Source organism: Puma concolor, chromosome A1 (assembly GCF_028749965.1).
Source record: "Puma concolor isolate L17-30 chromosome A1, mPumCon1.1.hap2, whole genome shotgun sequence".
NCBI classification, from domain to species: domain Eukaryota; kingdom Metazoa; phylum Chordata; class Mammalia; order Carnivora; family Felidae; genus Puma; species Puma concolor.
In genome coordinates this window covers 76566798-76585532 of record NC_141667.1, presented here as the reverse complement: position 1 = coordinate 76585532, position 18735 = coordinate 76566798, and the positions used below count along the sequence as shown (strand labels likewise).

Here is an 18735-nt window from a genome sequence, read left to right as displayed (position 1 = left end):
TTTTTAAGTTCATTTACTTATTTTGACAGTGTGTAAGAGGGGGAGGGACAGAGAGAGAGAGAGAGAGAGAGAGAGAGAGAATCCCAAGCAGGCTCTGCACTGACAGTGCTGAGCCCCGTATGGAGCTCAAACTCACAAATCATGAGATCGTGACCTAAGCCGAAATCAAGAGTCTGATGCTTAACCAACTGAGCCACCCAGTCATCTCTCATATGTTAATTCTACTTATAAGGATTTATCCCAAGGAAGTGATCAAATATTCAGGGAAAGATTGGCCTGTGGAGATATCCCAAATGGCATTATTTATAGTGGCATAAATTGAAGTAGTGATTATCTTAAATGTGAACACAAGTTTGTTTATATTGATCTTCATATATTTATTTTAAAATTTGACATTGCTACTGTGTCACACTTTGTGATTGGTAGCAATACAGATTAATTTCCTATACTTTAATGTTTGTAATCAAAAATATTCTGTATATAACTATGATTGAAAAAGTCTGTTAATTAATTGTCCTTCCATAAATTAATATTAGCCTGCATGATAAAGCACATACAACTACAAGGTACTACCCCTGGCACAAAGTTGATTCCTATCACTTTTCATGAATCATCATTAAGTTTTTTAGCACTTATATTGCTCATTTTTAAATTACCTCTTTTCTGTAGCCTATTGCAGATCTTAGGACATAAAGAGCAGATAAATTAGGTACAGAAATTCATTCACTTGTGGAATATCTGAGAAAAAACTTTGGTCGGGTACAGAAAAAGATTACACAATTCCAAATTTAATTTTTTTTTTTTTAACGTTTATTTATTTTTGAGACAGAGACAGAGCATGAACAGGGGAGGGGCAGAGGGAGAGAGGGAGACACAGAATCTGAAACAGGCTCCAGGCTCTGAGCTGTCAGCACAGAGCCCGATGCAGGGCTCGAACTCACGGACCGTGAGATCATGACCTGAGCCAAAGTTGGATGCTTAACCGACCGAGCCACCCAGGTGCCCCCACAATTCCAAATTTAAAAAGCTGCTCTTGGCTACATTTTATTGTATATCTCATTCATAAGTTTAAATTACAGTAAGTTTTAGGCTCTCTCACATCTTTCAAAAAATTATGCAAATCATTGATTCCTCTTTGTAAAAATGTATACATCTTCACTTCGGCTAACATCACCTTTTATGCGAGCCTCTTGATATAAAGACAAGATCTCGATCCTGTGGTGAAGGAGCTCTTAATGTAACAGCTGGGACAACTAAATTAAATATATTGGACAAATACTGTTGCTGTGATATCACTATGAGAGCATGGAAGGTGGAAACATCACTTCCTTTCAGAAAACTGGGAAAGAGCCTTCTTCCTAAAGTGAGGAAGAGATTATGAAATTAGAGTAAGATTTTAACAGGTAGAGCAAGGGTTGTTCCCTACAGAATCAAAAGCATACAAAGATAGGTATGTTCAAAGGAACAAAATAATTTACATAAAAGCTATTTTCTGCTACAGAAGAGAAAATAAAGAAAAAATTAATCTTGAAACACGCCTCTTTAAAAGAAACAAACTTGACATTTATTTGCTTTTATTCATTAACATATATCTTAGACAGCCGAAGAGAAGAACCATCCTTACTTTTGGTTCTAAAATGGGGAGGAGAACTAACTCCTGCAGGCAGGGTCCAGGCCGAAGAACTTGGAAGAGCTTTCAGGTGTATGTATCCTGGAGGTCAAGGTAAATCTTGGAGTTTCTTTAATTTGGTTAAGTTTATGCATTGTTTTTTCAAATCTTCACTTATTTTGAGATGTTACTAAATATTTATAGAAATACACTGAGACAAAAATATAGCTTAAGTGATTTGAGTATTTATTTTCAGGAGATTATGCAGGATTTCCTGGTTGTGGTTTACTTAGATTACATAGTACCTACCGACATGACCTCAAAATATATGCCTCTGATGAAGGACGAGTCCAGATGACTGCAGCTGCTTTTGCAAAGGTATAAATAAATGTTTTTCAGAATTACTAGAAATTTCATCTAATACCACATTTTAAAAGATTTTTGCTAAGGCAATATTTAAACATTCCAAATTTGAAATTTCCAGCTCAAGCCCTGAAATTGTGATAGGTTGTATTATTAATAAAGTTTATTCATTGCAAATAGTTAGCTTATTCCTTATGAAATTCAGCATGTAACAAAATAATTATGATACTTTTCATTAATTTGCATACTAATTTTTGAATTTGTGTTGGCTTTATTTAATATGTTTAGGGGCTCTTAGCCCTAGAAGGAGAGCTTACACCCATTCTTGTTCAGATGGTAAAAAGTGCGAATATGAATGGTCTTTTGGATAGTGATAGTGACTCTTTGAGCAGTTGCCAGCAACGTGTGAAAGCAAGACTTCATGAAATACTTCAGAAAGATAGAGATTTTACGGCTGAAGATTATGAAAAGGTGGGTCTTAGCAAACTCTTCTATATTGTGAAATACGCACACACATATAAAAGTATATAAAAACAAAACTTATAACAAACTTATAACAAAACTTATAACAAAAAGTATATAAAACAAAAACTTAGAGCCTATTGTATTATAAAGCAGTACTCCTAAGGGTGCCTGGGTGGCTCAGTCCGTTAAGCGCCTGACTTCAGCTCAGGTTGATCTCACAGTTCGTGGGTTCTAGCCCGGTGTCAGGCTCTGTGCTGATGGCTCAGAGCCTGGAGCCTGCTTAGGATTCTTTGTCTCCCTCTCTTGCTGTCCCTGTCCTGCTCAGCTGCCTCTCTCTCTGTGTCAAAAATAAACATTAATTTTTTTTTTTTTAAATAAAGCAAATACTCCTATAGTCCCCATCCAGATGGAGAAATAGAACATTGAGACACCTCTGATCCCTTTGTGCCCCTTCTCAATTGCAACTCCTTCCCAATCTCCTAGACATAATTACTATCCTGACTTAATAGTGCTCTTTTTTATAGTCTTCTTATATCAAGAATACTTATTTGGGTAAGTAATCATCCCTAACTACTATGGTCTCAGTTTTGGCTGTTTTCTAAGTTTCTTACATTAGATTAGGTTTTCTTTTATGTTTGGCTTCTTGTGCCCTATGTCGTGTTTGTGACATTTATCTGTATTTTTGAGAATTTCCACAGTTAACTAAAAATCAGTTCTATGTAGTACTTTATTTCAGGGACTAACAAACTTTTTCTGTAGAAGACCAGATAGTAAATTTTAGGCTTTGCCGGTCACATGTGATCTCTTGATGCATACTCTTTTTTGATTTTTAACCACCTTTTAAAAATACTGGGGCACCTGGGTAGCTTAGTCGGTTAGGTGACCGTCTCTTGATTTGGACTCAGGTCGTGGTTCATGAGTTTGAGCCCCACGTCAGACTCTGCACTGACAGTGTGTAGCCTACTTGGGATTCTCTGTCTCCTCTATGTCTCTCTCTGCCCTCCTGCATATGCACTCTCTGTCAAAAATAAATACGTAAACTTAAAAAATAAAAATGTGAATACCTTTCTTTGTCCATGGGCTATGCCACAGACCACATTTGGCCTGCAGGCCATAGTTTAATGACCCGTATTCTATTTTATGAACATACCGTAATTGATATATACCTTGTATCATTGTTATAGTTTGGGGCTGTTGTGATTAATATTTCTATGAGTGTCCTTGTATGTCTCCTACTGCATATGAGCATACATTCTCTTGGGTACATTCTAGGATTGGAATTGTTGTGACCCACAGTATGCTTAAGTTTCAGTATCAGATAATGTCAAACTGTTTTCCAAAGTCATTGAACCAATTTATACTCCCACTAGAAGTCCATGAAAATAATCATTGTTCTACATAGTCTCTATTCTTTGCATTCTCCGACTATTCAGTTTTGGCCATTCTGAAGATGGATGTGTAGTAGTTCAGCGTGGCTTTGATGTTTTTTGACCATTTAGATATCGTCTTTCATGAAGCCTTCTATTAAATCTCTTGTCCTTTATTTCTACCTTTTGTCTGTATTTTTTCTTATTGAGTGGTAGAGGTTCTTTGGATATGTGTTCTAAATACCACCACCTATTCTGAGCCTTTATGATGTCTTTCAGTAAGCAGAGGTTCTTATTTTTCATGAATTCCAAGTTGAATTTTTTCCTTTATGGTCAGTGCAGTTTTGATGTCGTCTAATTTCTTTCTTTTTTTTTTAATTAGTGAGGTATAATTGACACACAGTGTTGTTTCAGGTGTACAGTATAGTGATTAGACAAATCTATATGTTCTATGCTTTGCTCAGCACCACAAGTCTAGTTACCATCTATCACCACACAGTGCTATTACAGTACCACTGACCATATTCTCTATGCTGTACTGTCTGTCCTCATGACTTCAATAACTGGATGCCTCTATCTCCCACTCCCCTTTGTGGTCAGTGCATTTTAATGTTTCTTTTTCTAACTAGAGGTCATAAAATACTCTTATGCATGATCTTCTGTAAGCTTTACTGTTTTGCCCTTCACATTTATCTGTAATCCAGCTAAAATTGACTTTTGTGTGTGCTATAAGGTAAAGATGTCAAACTTAATTTTTGCCAAGTGTATATACATCCAAATATACCAATACCACATACCGAAAGGCTCCCCTTTATAGTATCACTTTATAGTATCATCTTTATAATCTATCTGGTGGTCTATTTCTACACTATATTCTTTTTTCGATCCTGGGCCACTGAATAAGATCTCTCAAGTCCTACATGCTTCCTTCTTCAAGTTTTTCAGGACTTTTTTTGCATTTCCATATAAATTTTAAAATATGCTGTCAAATATCCTGTTGTTATTGATTTAGATGCATCAAATCTAGTTTCTGAAAATTTATCTTAATATATTTTTATGCCATTGTAAATAGTACTTCTAAAAATTTTATTTTGATTATTGATACATAGAAATAGCTTTTTAATATTGACTTTATATGCATCAACCTTATTGAACTCATTTGTTAGTTTAATAATATTTCTGTAGATTTTTTGGTCCTTTAAAAGCATACTCACAGGTTTGTTTCTTCCTTTCTGATCCTTATTTGTTTTATTCTTTTTCTTGTTTAACTTCAATAACTGGCACATTCAAAACAATGTTCAATAGAAGCGGCATTTATTTTCTTGTCCATGTTCTCAAAGAAAGCCTTTAATGCTTGTCCGTTAGGTATGTTTTCTGTACATTTTGTAATAGCTATTCTGTTTCAAAATAAATTTCACTCTGTCCCTATTTTGCTAAAAGTTTTGTCATGAAAAGTTACTGAATTTCATCATTTTCTTTTCATCTGTTGCATCGTATGATTTTTTGTGATGTAAAGCTATTTTGGCTCTTCTGGGGCACCTGGGCGGCTTAGTCAGTTAAGTGTCCAACTTCAGCTCAGGTCGCGATCTCACGGTTCTTGAGTTCGAGCCCTGCATCAGGCTCTCTGCTGTCAGCACAGAGCCTGCTTTGGATCTTCTGTGCCCCTGTCTCTCTGTCCCTTTCATGCTCCCTTTTTCTTAAAAGTAAATAAAGTTAAGCTATCTTGGCTCCTAAAATAAATTCAGTTTACATATATACATAGTGGTGGTGGTGGTGGTGGTGGTGGTGGTGGTGGTGGTGGTGTTAATATATCTCACTGGTTTGGGTTTACTATTTTTGGTTAGAAGTTTTACATCTATGTTCAGGATTCAGATTAACCTTTACATTTTAATTCTTATGCCTTTGTCTGCTTTCAATATCGGGATTATGCTAGTCTCATAAAATTAGTTAGGGAGTCCTATTTTGGGAGAATAGTTTGTATACATATCTTTAATGAAATGTTCGGTAAAATTTACTGATAAATCCTATGGACATTTTCTTTGTGGGAAATCAAATAATCATTATAATCATGGAGTCCAGAGTAATTGTTGTTATGTGTTGTGTCAGTATTAAGTTACATTGTTGAAGGAGTTTATCGTATCCTCTTTAAATTCTTTGTGATGTCTATAGGATTTTGTAGAGTTGTCACTTCTTATTTCATAACATTCTACAGTTTTTTTTCTCTTGATCAGTTTAACCATGGTTAATATACTTTATTACTCCCTTCAAAGAAATAACTGATTTGTTGGTCTTCTGAATTTTGCACTTGTTTTCCACTTGATTAATTTTTGCTTATATTTTTTCCTTCCACTTTTGTAAACCTGTGTCACTAGCTGTCTGCTTATTAATTCTTGAATGTTCAATCTTTTCTAAAATAAGGACTTTAGGCCATAAATTTCCCTTTATGATTATACGCATAAATTTTGTGGTTTATGCAGTTTGGGATATTTTCTAATTTCCTTTGTGATTTCTTCTTTGGTCATAGATGATTCAGAGCTGTAGTTTTAGAATTTCCAAACCTATGACATTTTTAAGTTAAACTTTTTTTATTTTGAACTTTCTATCATTTCAATAAAAACAAAACTTTGTGACTTTTTTCTTTTCTTCACTGTTGTGTGTTAAAATTTCTCACTCGTGGATTTTCCTTGTCTTTGTAGTTCTCTTAATTTTTGCTTTACATATTTACATTTGATACCATGTTATTAGGTAGATTGCAAATTTAGAATAGATACATTTCAATCAGTACATTTTGCCTCAAAGTTTTGAGATGAATATAGTAACAACAGCTTTTCCCCTCTTACTTGATTTTGCATTGTATATCTTTTTTTACTTTCAATCTTGGAAATTATATTTTTAGGTGTATCAAAATCTGCATAAAGCTAGTTTTTTTTTAATTTATTATGAAAATCTTTGTTTAAGGCAATTTTATTTACATTATAAATTACTGGTAAATTTATATATGAATCCATTATAGTTTATCCCACTCTTGACATACTCTTGGTTTGGTCTTAGGCAAGTTGCCTAACCTCTGTTAAGTACCTCATCTGGAAAAAGATGGTGATAATAATAGAGTCTTAGTGTTATTACATGTAAATATATGTCGAACGACTAGAACCATATTGAGTCAGCAATTTGTCACTGTTAGAATAAACTCTCATTGTAAGTTAGAGTACTTTTGCTAAATTTTCTCTGTGGACAATCTAATGATAGCTTATGTTTGCTATTTTTTTAACATGTAATTCTGAGATTTTTACTTCCTTCTTGATGTTATTACTATATTTGGGGGGGTCATCTTCATGTGTGGTATTAAATTGTTCTCCAACTACTGGAAAGTTTTGTATATTGTTCTCTTGGACAATTAGGCATAACTACATGTGAAATATATACTTTACTCATTTGTAGCTTACTCCGTCTGGGAGCATTTCTCTTATCAAATCAATGCATTTAATTAAAAATCCTGTGAAGACCTGTGACAAAGTTTATTCCTTGATACAAAGTTTGACTTCTCAGATCAGACATCGAATGGAAGATCCCAAATCATCAGGTAAATACTATGTGCCTTGGAACATAAAGCAAATAAAAATATTAACTAATTACTATAAACATTTTAAAATAAGATGCATCAATTCTTAAAAAATTAAGTCTCATACTATATCTAGGTATGAGTTAACATACATCCAGCAAAAGAATAATAATTAGGTTATGGTTTATTTTATCCATGATAGCATGACAAAGATAATAAAATATTATTTGATTAATTATGTAGCATTGTTATATAGTTAGGCAGCAAATAACTAGCATAATAAGAAGCAAACAATTGGAAGAAGATCTGGACTCTCACTCTGAGATTAGCTTGGTTCTAATTTGGCAACTTTGAAATCTAGGATTCTTAGTGGTAAGAATAAACCCTTTCAGCTATTTGATTTCTAAGATTCCTTTCGGCTAAAGACTGTCTATTCTGTTAGTTTTGTGAATCTAATAAGAAAATTATATAGTATTTAAATTTTGAATTGAAAATGTATTAGCCTAAGAGTTTTGTTATTGTTCTTTTTCTTTTGATTATTGAAGTGTGTAACATGAGGATAAGTCTTTTACAAACCCAAACCCAAGTCCTAAGCCATGTATTTATATCTTTTATTTAAGTTTATAAAATGTATGGTTACTAATAGTATACTCCTATGGTAACATTCCCTACTTTCTTAACAGTTATACCTCTGATATTTAAAAATGTTTCTAATTGTCAACTTTTTAATATATACCCTTAATCTGAGTCTAAGTTTAATATGCTAAATTTGTTATGTTGTTTTAGATATTCAACTTTACCATAGTGAAACATTAGAGCTTATGCTACGTAGATGGTCCAAGTTGGAAAAAGACTTTAAAACAAAGAATGGAAGATACGACATTAGTAAAATCCCTGACATATATGACTGTATAAAATATGATGTTCAGCATAATGGTTCCTTGAAATTAGAAAATACAATGGAATTATACAGGCTTTCAAAGGCATTAGCAGATATTGTTATCCCTCAGGTAAGTAGTTCCTAGGAATCAGTTTTCTTACAGTGTTGAGTAGATTCTTTTACAATGCCTATCACTGGATAAAACATAGTTGGTTTTGGGGTGCCTGGGTGGCTCAGTCGGTTGAGCGGCCGATTTTGGCTCAGGTCATCATCTCACAGTCCGCGAGTTCTAGCCCCTCTTCGGGCTCTGTGCAGACAGCTCAGAGCCTGGAGCCTGCTTCAGATTCTGTGTCTCCCTCTCTCTGACCCTCCCCTGTTCATGCTCTGTCTCTCCCTGTCTCAAAAATAAAATAAACGTTAAAAAAAAAAAATTAAAAAAAAAAACATAGTTGGTTTTCTTCTGTCTATAAAATCCATAACTTTTAAAAGGAAACTGAATAATTGTGAATTTTATATTCAAAACTTTTTTAGTATAGTAAGTCATTACCTGATTTTCTAATAGTTTGATTATAGTGACTTTTTAAAATTTAAGAATTAATACTCTTAAAGAACAGTAATATCTAACAAACAAGACAACTAAAACAGAGTGGAATAAATTACTTAAGTGTTTGCTGGGTACCCATTATGTACCTATCAAGTCTGTGCTATGAAAATATGTGAGGAATGGGAGAAAAACGTAGCTGTGGCTCCAAATTTTGCAAGTCTTTTTACTTCATGTGCAAGTATTTTGAAATTATTATTTAGAGGTCAAGGTGTAAGTTGTTATCGGAGGGGTGTGGGTTGGGTCATGGGTCTTTTCATTTATAGGAGAATAAAAATAAAGGTGTAACCAGAATTCAAATAATTTAAATGTAATTAGGGCAGAGAATCAGATTGATAATAAACAGGTAAGTAACAAGACAAATTGAGATACAGGAAATGTTAGCAGATACCCTTTTGGGACCCGTTTTCAACTTAATTACTAATGATTATGTGGATACTGTAAAGAGGAGATTGGAGGGGCGCCTGGGTGGCGCAGTCAGTTGAGCGTCCGACTTCGGCTCAGGTCATGATCTCACGGTCCGTGAGTTCAAGCCCCGCGTCAGGCTCTGTGCTGATGGCTCAGAGCCTGGAGCCTGTTTAGATTCTGTGTCTCCCTCTCTCTCTGACCCTCCCCCGTTCATGCTCTGTCTCTCTCTCTGTCTCAAAAATAAATAAACGTTAAAAAAATTAAAAAAAAGACCTTTAAAGAGGAGATTGGAGTAAATCAGACATTCCAACTATGAGCAAACTTAAAAAGCAGGAAAAAATGGAATACATGAAGAGTATGAGGATTCTGAGCAAAAGTTGCTTCACTTAAAGATACATATAAAAATAATTAAGATCAGTGTCCTTACTATTTACAGAAAGTTCAGGAAAAACTACAGGCTTTGACAAACTGGAAATTCAGACAGTGCACAACTTGCCTATAATTACTTGTGTTCATGTTAAAGATTAGCTTATTCTTTCAGCATGAGAGAACACTGCTTATTTGTTTGATTAGATGTATAATATAGACCATCTTTGGTATATTACATGATTCACTGGTTGGAAGTGTAAGTAAGATCCAGTTTTTTTTTCACTGTTTTGTATTGCTTTGTGCATATTAGGTTCAGTGCACATTATTTATACTTACTCTTACAGTGGAGATTATTTTTAAGTATGCTGTTTAACAGGTGAGCTGTTAATATAAGATTCTTAAATATTTCAGGTGACTATATTCATTATTCAAAGTATGCTTTAAGTATATCTATACTTACCACTTTAGTGGCTAAATACACAAATGATTTGTTACATAATCATGTCTGTTTTGTTACATGGCTTATTTTACCTCATGTCTCCTCTTTTTCAGTTATGTATATACTACATGTTCTAGAATTGGGAATGAAAAGTTGGTTTCTTAGAGTTGGGCTTAAAAAGATAGTCAAGTGTTAAAAGGGTTTTAGATGTAATCTCTCCTATGTGTTATGTATGTATTTCAGGTATATTACTTACATCACTGAAGAAATTTCTTACCATCTCCTTGTAACTTAAATTTTTATAATGAATTTTTTAAAGTACTGTAATTAAAAGAACCAGTAAAAATGAGAATAGTTTGGGAAAGATTTGAGATGTCATTTGTATCTTTTAAAGTAATTGGTCTTGCTCAGTGGTTCTCAGTCTCTGTTACATTGTCTTTTGATGCACTTAGCTTAGATCTTCTCAGCAGTCTGAGAACTTATTTGAAGACATCTCCAGAATTTTTTTCTTGGATAAATTATTTATTTTTTAAATCTTACAACTCTTCAGACAGCATTTTGTCCAAGCTTACCAGAATCAGTCTTATTTTTGGTAAATTCATAATTGTATTTTGGTAAAGTTATAACTTTAAAAGCAGCAGTTTTTTTTTTACATGCTTTCCTAGAGTTTTGAAATTATAATTTGAGGAAAGGACAACTTTGGGTTTACCTCCCTAACTTTTTGGTTTGATACTCTTTATTGTGGCAAAAATTTGGGATCTCTTCTTTTCTAATGAAGTGCTGAATTCATTCCAATAAATAATATTTTGTTTTGTTACTTTAAGTAAGCCTTTATAAATCCAGAACCATGGACAAAAAACAAAACAAAACAAAACAAAAAAAACAGGCATTTTTCAATCACTGAACAAACTAAAAATTACTAATGTATATGTAGTAATTGTAATGATACTATAGTTTATAATGGGGAAAAATGAAAATTTTGCCTACCTCATTTTCAAGGAAATAAAGAGTATTTCAAGCAGAGAGACTTGATTCAGTTAAATAATGTAAAATTTTGACTTGTTTAGAATATACTAATTTAGTTTTAGAGAATATCACTGTCTCTGCAAGAAAAATGCATATATGCTCTGGTGTACCTCAAAGTGTTGCTATACCTCTAAAAATACATTTCTACTCTTACATTGAACTGATTTTTATATCAGTGCTATGTGAAATATGTGCTTCTAATCATATCTAAGCTTAAATACAACATAATTACTTTTAATTATTTTAACAGTTAAACTAATTTTCAGCTGTTAACAGAATTTTTGCTGTGATAAAATTAACTTTTCACCTTTTGACCAGTCTCAATTTTCAGCAAATAGAGGTCCTGGCTTAAAAATGATACTTTAAAATCATCATGATAGTATGGCAGTCAATAAGAGTATGTAAAGACTAAATTTGGTATTAAGGTTTTCTTAACAGAGATCACATTTAAGAAAGTTTGAAAACCGTGTCTTTGAATATTTATGGATTGTGAAATGCAGAGGATTGTTTATAACAGTATTTGCCATAGAAAGTCAATTGACACTCTCATTAAATAAAACCACATAATAAGCTTTCAGATAGCCTCATCTTGTATTTTAGTTAGTCCTATTTATGGCAGAAATATTGTAATTACACTTGAGAACTAAAATATCTAACAGTTATTTGATCCCAGTTGGTGGTAGCAGATGAACAAAATATGTCAATATGTTAAAGGGAAAGATGTCTTTATTACAAAATTAATATACTTATGTGTAAAGTTAGAAAATGTAGAAATAGCAAAAAAGATCACTGTGATGTTACCAACTAGAGAAAAACATTTTAATGTTTCGGAAAATTCTTAAAGGACTTTCTCTTGAATCATGAAGATACAGTTTTTCTCATAAATTCATACATATAACAAATGTATTCTTTGCAAAAGGGAACCAGGAAAGCCATACTATTTTACAACCTGATTTTTGTCTCTTCACTTAGAACGAAGAACTTCTTTCATTTTATTAAACCTATATGTACATCGTTATTTCTAATAGCTAAATGGTATGATGTAATAATTATGTAATGATTTTTTCATATTTGGGAACATGATATCTTTTATTTTGCTCTCTTTAAACATCTTCACATGCACTCAAGACTATTTCTGTAGCTCCAGAAATCTTTTACCAGTTTTCTTCCAATTAAACAGTGTAGAAGACTACCTGTTTATTCATACCTTGGTAACAACACACACACACAAAATTTCCCCCTGATGATTTTTTTTAAATTTTTATTTTATTATTTTTTTAATATATGAAATTTATTGTCATATTGGTTTTCATACAACAAAAAAAAATTTTTTTAATGTTTATTTTTCAGAAAGAATGAGAGACAGACTGTGAACAGGGGAGGAGAGAGAGACACACACAGAATCCAAAGCAGGTTCCAGGCTCTGAGCTGTCAGTGCAGAGCCCAATATGGGGCTCAAACCCATGACAGCGAGATTGTTACCTGAGCCAAAGTCGGATGCTTAACTGACTGAGCCACCAAGGGACCCCTCCCCTGATGATTTTTAATGCCAATATTTTCCTTTTGTTCACATATACACAATTATATGTATACATACATGTTTTTTGCATACCCAATTCACAGTCACCTATGTTGATAAGATTATTGAACCAATGAAGCTTTAGTTTAAGATAAATGACACCAAGAAGTATTTTCATAGGCCTTCCATCTGTAATCGATCAACCTCTTCTTTATTTGGCACTTTTCAGATCTGTTATCCATAAATAATTTTTGCTATCTGGGAAGTTCCTGATAGCAGGAAGTAGCCTTTAAATTCAGATATCCTGAGGGGCGCCTGGGTGGCGCAGTCGGTTAAGCGTCCGGCTTCAGCCAGGTCACGATCTCGCGGTCCGTGAGTTCGAGCCCCGCGTCAGGCTCTGGGCTGATGGCTCAGAGCTTGGAGCCTGTTTCTGATCCTGTGTCTCCCTCTCTCTCTGCCCCTCCCCCGTTCATGCTCTGTCTCTCTCTGTCCCCAAAATAAATAAATGTTGAAAAAAAAAATTTAAAAAAAAAAAATAAATAAATAAATTCAGATATCCTCAATGAACTTGGAGAGAGATAGTATGCCTGTTTCTTCCTTCCTTCTCTCTTCTCTCCTTTCTGTCTCTGTCCCTCCCACTCCACTTTTCTGCTTTCTCCCTCTTTCCATCTACACAGCTGTCACAGCTTTTTCTCTTCACACATCAGGTCATTTTTAAATCTACCTCTTTGATCTCATTTTTATTACAATTATGAGTATGTTCTCTTAACACTTCATATCGTAATTCCTCATTGTAAATTTAATTAACTCATTATTATAGGCATCATTAAATTTGACAATTTCATGACATTTCTTGCTCACTACTAGGTAAGTCTTTAAAAGTATTAGCCAGGGGCGCCTGGGTGGCGCAGTCGGTTAAGCGTCCGACTTCAGCCAGGTCACGATCTCGCGGTCTGGGAGTTCGAGCCCCGCGTCGGGCTCTGGGCTGATGGCTCAGAGCCTGGAGCCTGTTTCCGATTCTGTGTCTCCCTCTCTCTCTGCCCCTCCCCCGTTCATGCTCTGTCTCTCTCTGTCCCCAAAATAAATAAACGTTGAAAAAAAAATTTTTTTTTAAATAAAATAAAATAAAATAAAATAAATAAATAAAAGTATTAGCCAAAGGCTTTTAAATAATTGTTTAGCCTTTTTCATCTTGGACATTTAAATCAAATCTCATGGTTTCATTTATTTATATTTCTTTTCATAGGGTTATTGATTGTTGTTCTGTGCTTTAGTGTTTATGTCCTTAATCCATCTTTCTTTTAGGGTTATTTCTTCATTGAAAACTTTATGATTGAGTTGAGCTACTGTCCATAAAGATTACATTCATCCATTCATCCTTCCCTTTTAAGAAATCACTTGCTTTTTCAGTTCTACCAAAAGAAATTTTCCCATTATACTTAATAGTTGTAGGAATAGTATCCTTGCAGTTGCAAAAAATGTAAACTAGGAATTGTGTAATATTAAAAAAAAAAAGCTTAATAGAAATATTTTGTCTGTTACTAGAATGTTTTAGCAGTGCATTTGTTAGAGTGCTTTGTCATTATACCCTTTTTCTAATATCATGTATTTTCTGCTCAGGAATATGGTATAACTAAAGCTGAAAAACTGGAGATTGCCAAAGGCTACTGTACTCCTCTAGTTAGAAAAATTCGCTCAGACCTTCAGAGGACACAAGATGATGACACTGTAAATAAACTCCACCCTGTGTAAGAGACTGTACTGGTATTTGAATCTGTAGGCATCTGTTTTTCCATACTTCAACTCTAATGTTCCTATGAAGAAATCAGGAATGTGTCACTTAGCGCACTATGGAAATAAGGATTACCTAGATATTCCTAACAGTTAACTTCCAACCAAGGTTCTTTAAGTCTCCAAATTGAGGAAAAACTGAGGTGAACAGGAAAAGGTGATATGTGTCATCATTCACATGGGATCATCAATGTGTACCCCATTCAGCACCATAAATGTCTGTGAACTTCCTTAGTGCTAAGACATTTGTCATTACTAATAGAGGAGCTAAAATGACCAAATTATTTGCAGTGAACTTGACTAATGTTAACTTTTGTTTTGACTAATCTCAGAACTTCTAGTTAGTTCTAGTTAATCTTCATGTTAGAGAAATATCTACTAAGGTAACTCCTCCTTGTGGTTGGAAGACTGATAGATTTACTTATTGTGGTCTTTGACTTCTAGTAAGATTAAGTTCCATTTTACAAAATAATGTCAGTACTTAATGAGTTTTGACTGTATGCTTATATTCTAATACTGTCTGCTACTAACTTCAGGTATTCCAGAGGTGTTCTGTCTCCTGAACGTCATGTCCGTACCAGGTTATATTTTACCAGTGAAAGTCATGTACATTCTTTACTATCTATTCTTCGCTATGGTGCCTTATGCAATGTAAGTAAAGTAAGTTATTCCAATCTACTTAACAAATATGGTTCTGTGAATTTGTAATCAAATCACTAACACTAGTCTTTGTGCAGTTTCAACAGTTGATCATTTGCCATCATTTGTCAAGGGTCTACTATATTCCAAGCACTGTGATAGATGTTGGGAATAAAGACATGTTCCCTTCCCTTTGGAGAAGATTAATTTAAACAAACAATAATGCAAAATATTTAAAAAAAAATTTTGTTTTAACGTTTATTCATTTTTGAGACACAGAGAGACAGAGCATGAACGGGGGAGGGTCAGAGAGAGGGAGACACAGAATCTGAAACAGTCTCCAGGCTCTGAGCTGTCAGCACAGAGCCCGACGCAGGGCTCGAACTCACAGACCGCAAGATCATGACCTGAGCCGAAGTCGGCCGCTTAACCAACTGAGCCACCCAGGTGCCCCAAATGCAAAGTATTTTAGATGATGTTATAGGCTGGTGGTAATAAGATAAAGAGAAGCTGATAAATTTGAGTTATTTAGGGGTTAGAAAGAACTTGATGTTTGTTTGGATATTGCTCCTCTCATCTACTGTTAGTAATGAATCATTCCAAAGTTTAGCTTAAAACAATCACATTTTTATCTCACAGCTTAAAGGATTGACTGATATACTTAGGCAGTTTCGCTTTGGGTCTCTCATGAGGTTGTAGTTAGACAGTGACTGGGGTTTGAATCATCTAAAGCTTTCCTCATGTCTGGTGCTTGATGCTGTATGTCAGCTAGAACTTCAGCTTGAGTTCTTGACCACAATACTTACCTCTGGCCTCTTCATGTGACCTGCTTCCTCCAAACATGGTAGCTGAGTTCCAAGATTTAGTTTCATAATGGAACAAGGTGCAAGTGCAAGACATTTTTATGACCTAACTTACAAAGTCACATAACATCACTTATACTGAGCTGTATTGATCGAGGCAATCACAGAGGTTTATCCAAGTTCAAGAGGTGGGGAGATAGATCCACCTTACTACATGAGTGGAGTGTCACTGTCATATTATCTGATGAGAATATGTCTCATCTTGACCACACAATCCATATTTCTCCCATATTCAAAATTCACTTAACCTTTTACCCAGTAATACCCATCCTATCCTATTTAATTATAAACTTGGCATCCCAGGCTTCTTCATCTAAGTCAAGTCCAGATGTAGGTGGGGCTCCTTGGACACAACTCCTTGAGTGCTCAAAAGCATTCAGTCTTAAAGACCTATGCACTGAAGAGACCAATTATCTGTCCTTCAAATACCCATTATACAGTGGTGGGTTAGGCATGAGATAATTATAGTAGATAAACTTTTCAAGAGAGGGTAAAACAGAAGGTATACTGTAGTCATTGGTCATAGCAATTTTGAAATCTGCCTAGGTACATGTTGCCCATTCTTTAATTAGGGTTCTATCATTCTGGAGTAATTTGAAATACATTGTACTAAATAAATCATACCCAAAGATCTCTTAAGGATAAGCCCTTTTCTACCTTGGGTTCTCTCTGTGGTTATTAAGGGATGGCATTCAGCAATCCTTATTATTTAATTCTGAGCATCTGAAAAACATATTCCTAAGATCTTGAGGAAGTCTTCTGTTTCTTTGGAGGATTTGAGGTCTTAACAAGTGTTTTTGCAATCACATCGTTTTCATGGCGGATTCCTGTGTACCCTTTCTTCCTGAAAGCCATCTTTTAATTACAGCATTGTTTGTTCCCTAAAAAGGCTCGGAATGAGGAACAGTTTTTTTGGTGTGTGTGTGTTTTTTTTTTTTGAAGTCTTGGCTTCTTTGTAATTGACAGTTTCCCTGCAGCTTAGCTGTCTCCTGTCACAGGCAGTGAGAAGAATCTTGATGACATGTTCAGTACTTGTCCTAGAAATCTCCATAGCTAGCTCATTAGATATACTTTTTATTTTCCACCATCTACAGGCTAGTGTTTTTACACTTTATGCCACTACATAGCAAGAGTTCTTTTTCTTATACCTTCCAGTAACATTTTTCTTTCTATAATCCCTGACCAACAACCTTTTCACGGCCCATTAGGCTTTCACTAATGCTCTCCTTGAGAGCCTTCCAGTGCTCACAGGTATGAAGGGTAAGAAAGAGAAGAGAACTGAGAAAGATTCCCATATCTCTAATACGGGTAAATTGGTAGATATTCCTACCCATTCGCTGATAAAAGTAACACCTACAGAGAGGATCAGGTCTTAGAAAGAAAGTAGTAAGTTTAGTTTTAGACAGCTTGAGTATGTTCATATGTGAGGACACAGATGTGAGTTAAAGGTACAGAGTTAAGCCAACATATTAATGACAGTAAAGTAGTGGCTGGTAATAAGATTCCCAGAGATTTTGCATTTGAAAAGATAAAAAAAATGACATTGTAGGGATTGACAATGGAAGTGATAATGTACCAAAGAGACTTAAAAATTTTAATATCTTCTTTGTTTCTCAGTATACCCAAACCATAGATTATCCAAAATACAATGTCACCCTGTTTTATATCAAAAATATTTTTGCATCATCTGTAAAATAGCAACAAATAAGAATTTTCCTTTAATTTTCTTATTCTATTACATCCTAAATTTGACATTGGTATATATATTGATGTACACATCTATACACATCTGTTAACAAAATGGTCGGTCCTTAAAAGAAAATCCAGCCTTGTTTTCCTACTTTTTTAGTAAAGAGAAATTAGATGTATAATGAAGATTTGTTTTTTATGTCTCTTGATTCTTAATTTTATTATTAGCCTTGATGAATAACTAATAATTAAAGTAACCCTGAAGTTATTTCAGTGTTCTGTTCGAATCATGTTTTCTAATTCATATGTTCTTCCCTCTTATTTTGGTTTCTTGTTGGTCCCTAAGGAATAGCCAAGTGACATCCCTTGCAGCTTTAATAAATGAAATAGTTGGGGAAAAAAATGACCCTTAATTAGCAAGGCAAGAATTCATATATCCAGTAGTAATGATGGAATTGTTCTTGGGGGAGAGAACTACGTCTCTTACATGGTTCATTTTTTACTCTCTTACATTTACTTAGGGGATGAAGCATGGAAAATATAGGAACCAATAGAACAAGGCTATGGAGCATAATAGTGAGCAATGGAGAAAATGGCAACAAATAAGGATGAAGAGCCAGTGCTTTGGGAATCCTAAAGGGATTAGGAAGCAATTTTTAAGCAGGGAAGTAAATGGCTTTGGTTGCTGCGTGGACAGCAGATAGGCTGGAGTAGATAAGAAGAAACCAGTTAGGAAGCTATGGCAGTGATCTAAAAAAGATGATGTAATTTGGACTAGGGTGGTGGCAATACACTAGAGCTTGTTGAGTATATCTCACGCTCGGCTGCATTTGTAAAACAGAAACTGAACACCATTCTTTTAAAACTCTGCTTCCAGATTTTCGAAAAAAAAAAAGTATTTTTCACATTAGTAAATACATGTAAAGTCTATAATATCAATATGATGTCCCATTTGCTAATTTAAAAAAATTAATTTATTTGAACTATAAATCATTGTCCCAGGTCATAATATCTTTATAAGACCCTGTAACTAATATACTTAAAACCCTGAAATTGTAGATTTTGAAATTGTAGATTTTTCAGTGTGAACTCGGTAAAATCTAGCTCTCCATAATAGATTTTTTTTTAAAGGTGTTTATTAAGGA

The 18735-nt window shown here is 34.2% G+C and overlaps 1 protein-coding gene across 30 annotated transcripts in view; it reads left to right on the top strand.

Moving 5' to 3' along the window:
* The window catches only part of PPIP5K2 (diphosphoinositol pentakisphosphate kinase 2), a 72954-nt gene that overhangs the window by 25760 nt on the left and 28459 nt on the right, over positions 1-18735 (top strand). For 26 of the 30 annotated variants that reach the window (XM_086687941.1, XM_086688157.1, XM_086689420.1 and 23 more), the window contains 7 exons: positions 1598-1723; positions 1866-1987; positions 2261-2443; positions 7246-7387; positions 8153-8376; positions 14229-14356; positions 14936-15050. In XM_086687941.1, coding sequence (XP_086544067.1) covers positions 1598-1723; positions 1866-1987; positions 2261-2443; positions 7246-7387; positions 8153-8376; positions 14229-14356; positions 14936-15050 — 1040 coding nt within the window. The remainder of the gene's footprint in view (positions 1-1597; positions 1724-1865; positions 1988-2260; positions 2444-7245; positions 7388-8152; positions 8377-14228; positions 14357-14935; positions 15051-18735) is intronic. The other 4 variants (XM_025924278.2, XM_086687859.1, XM_025924285.2 and 1 more) reach the window with 1 other exon arrangement.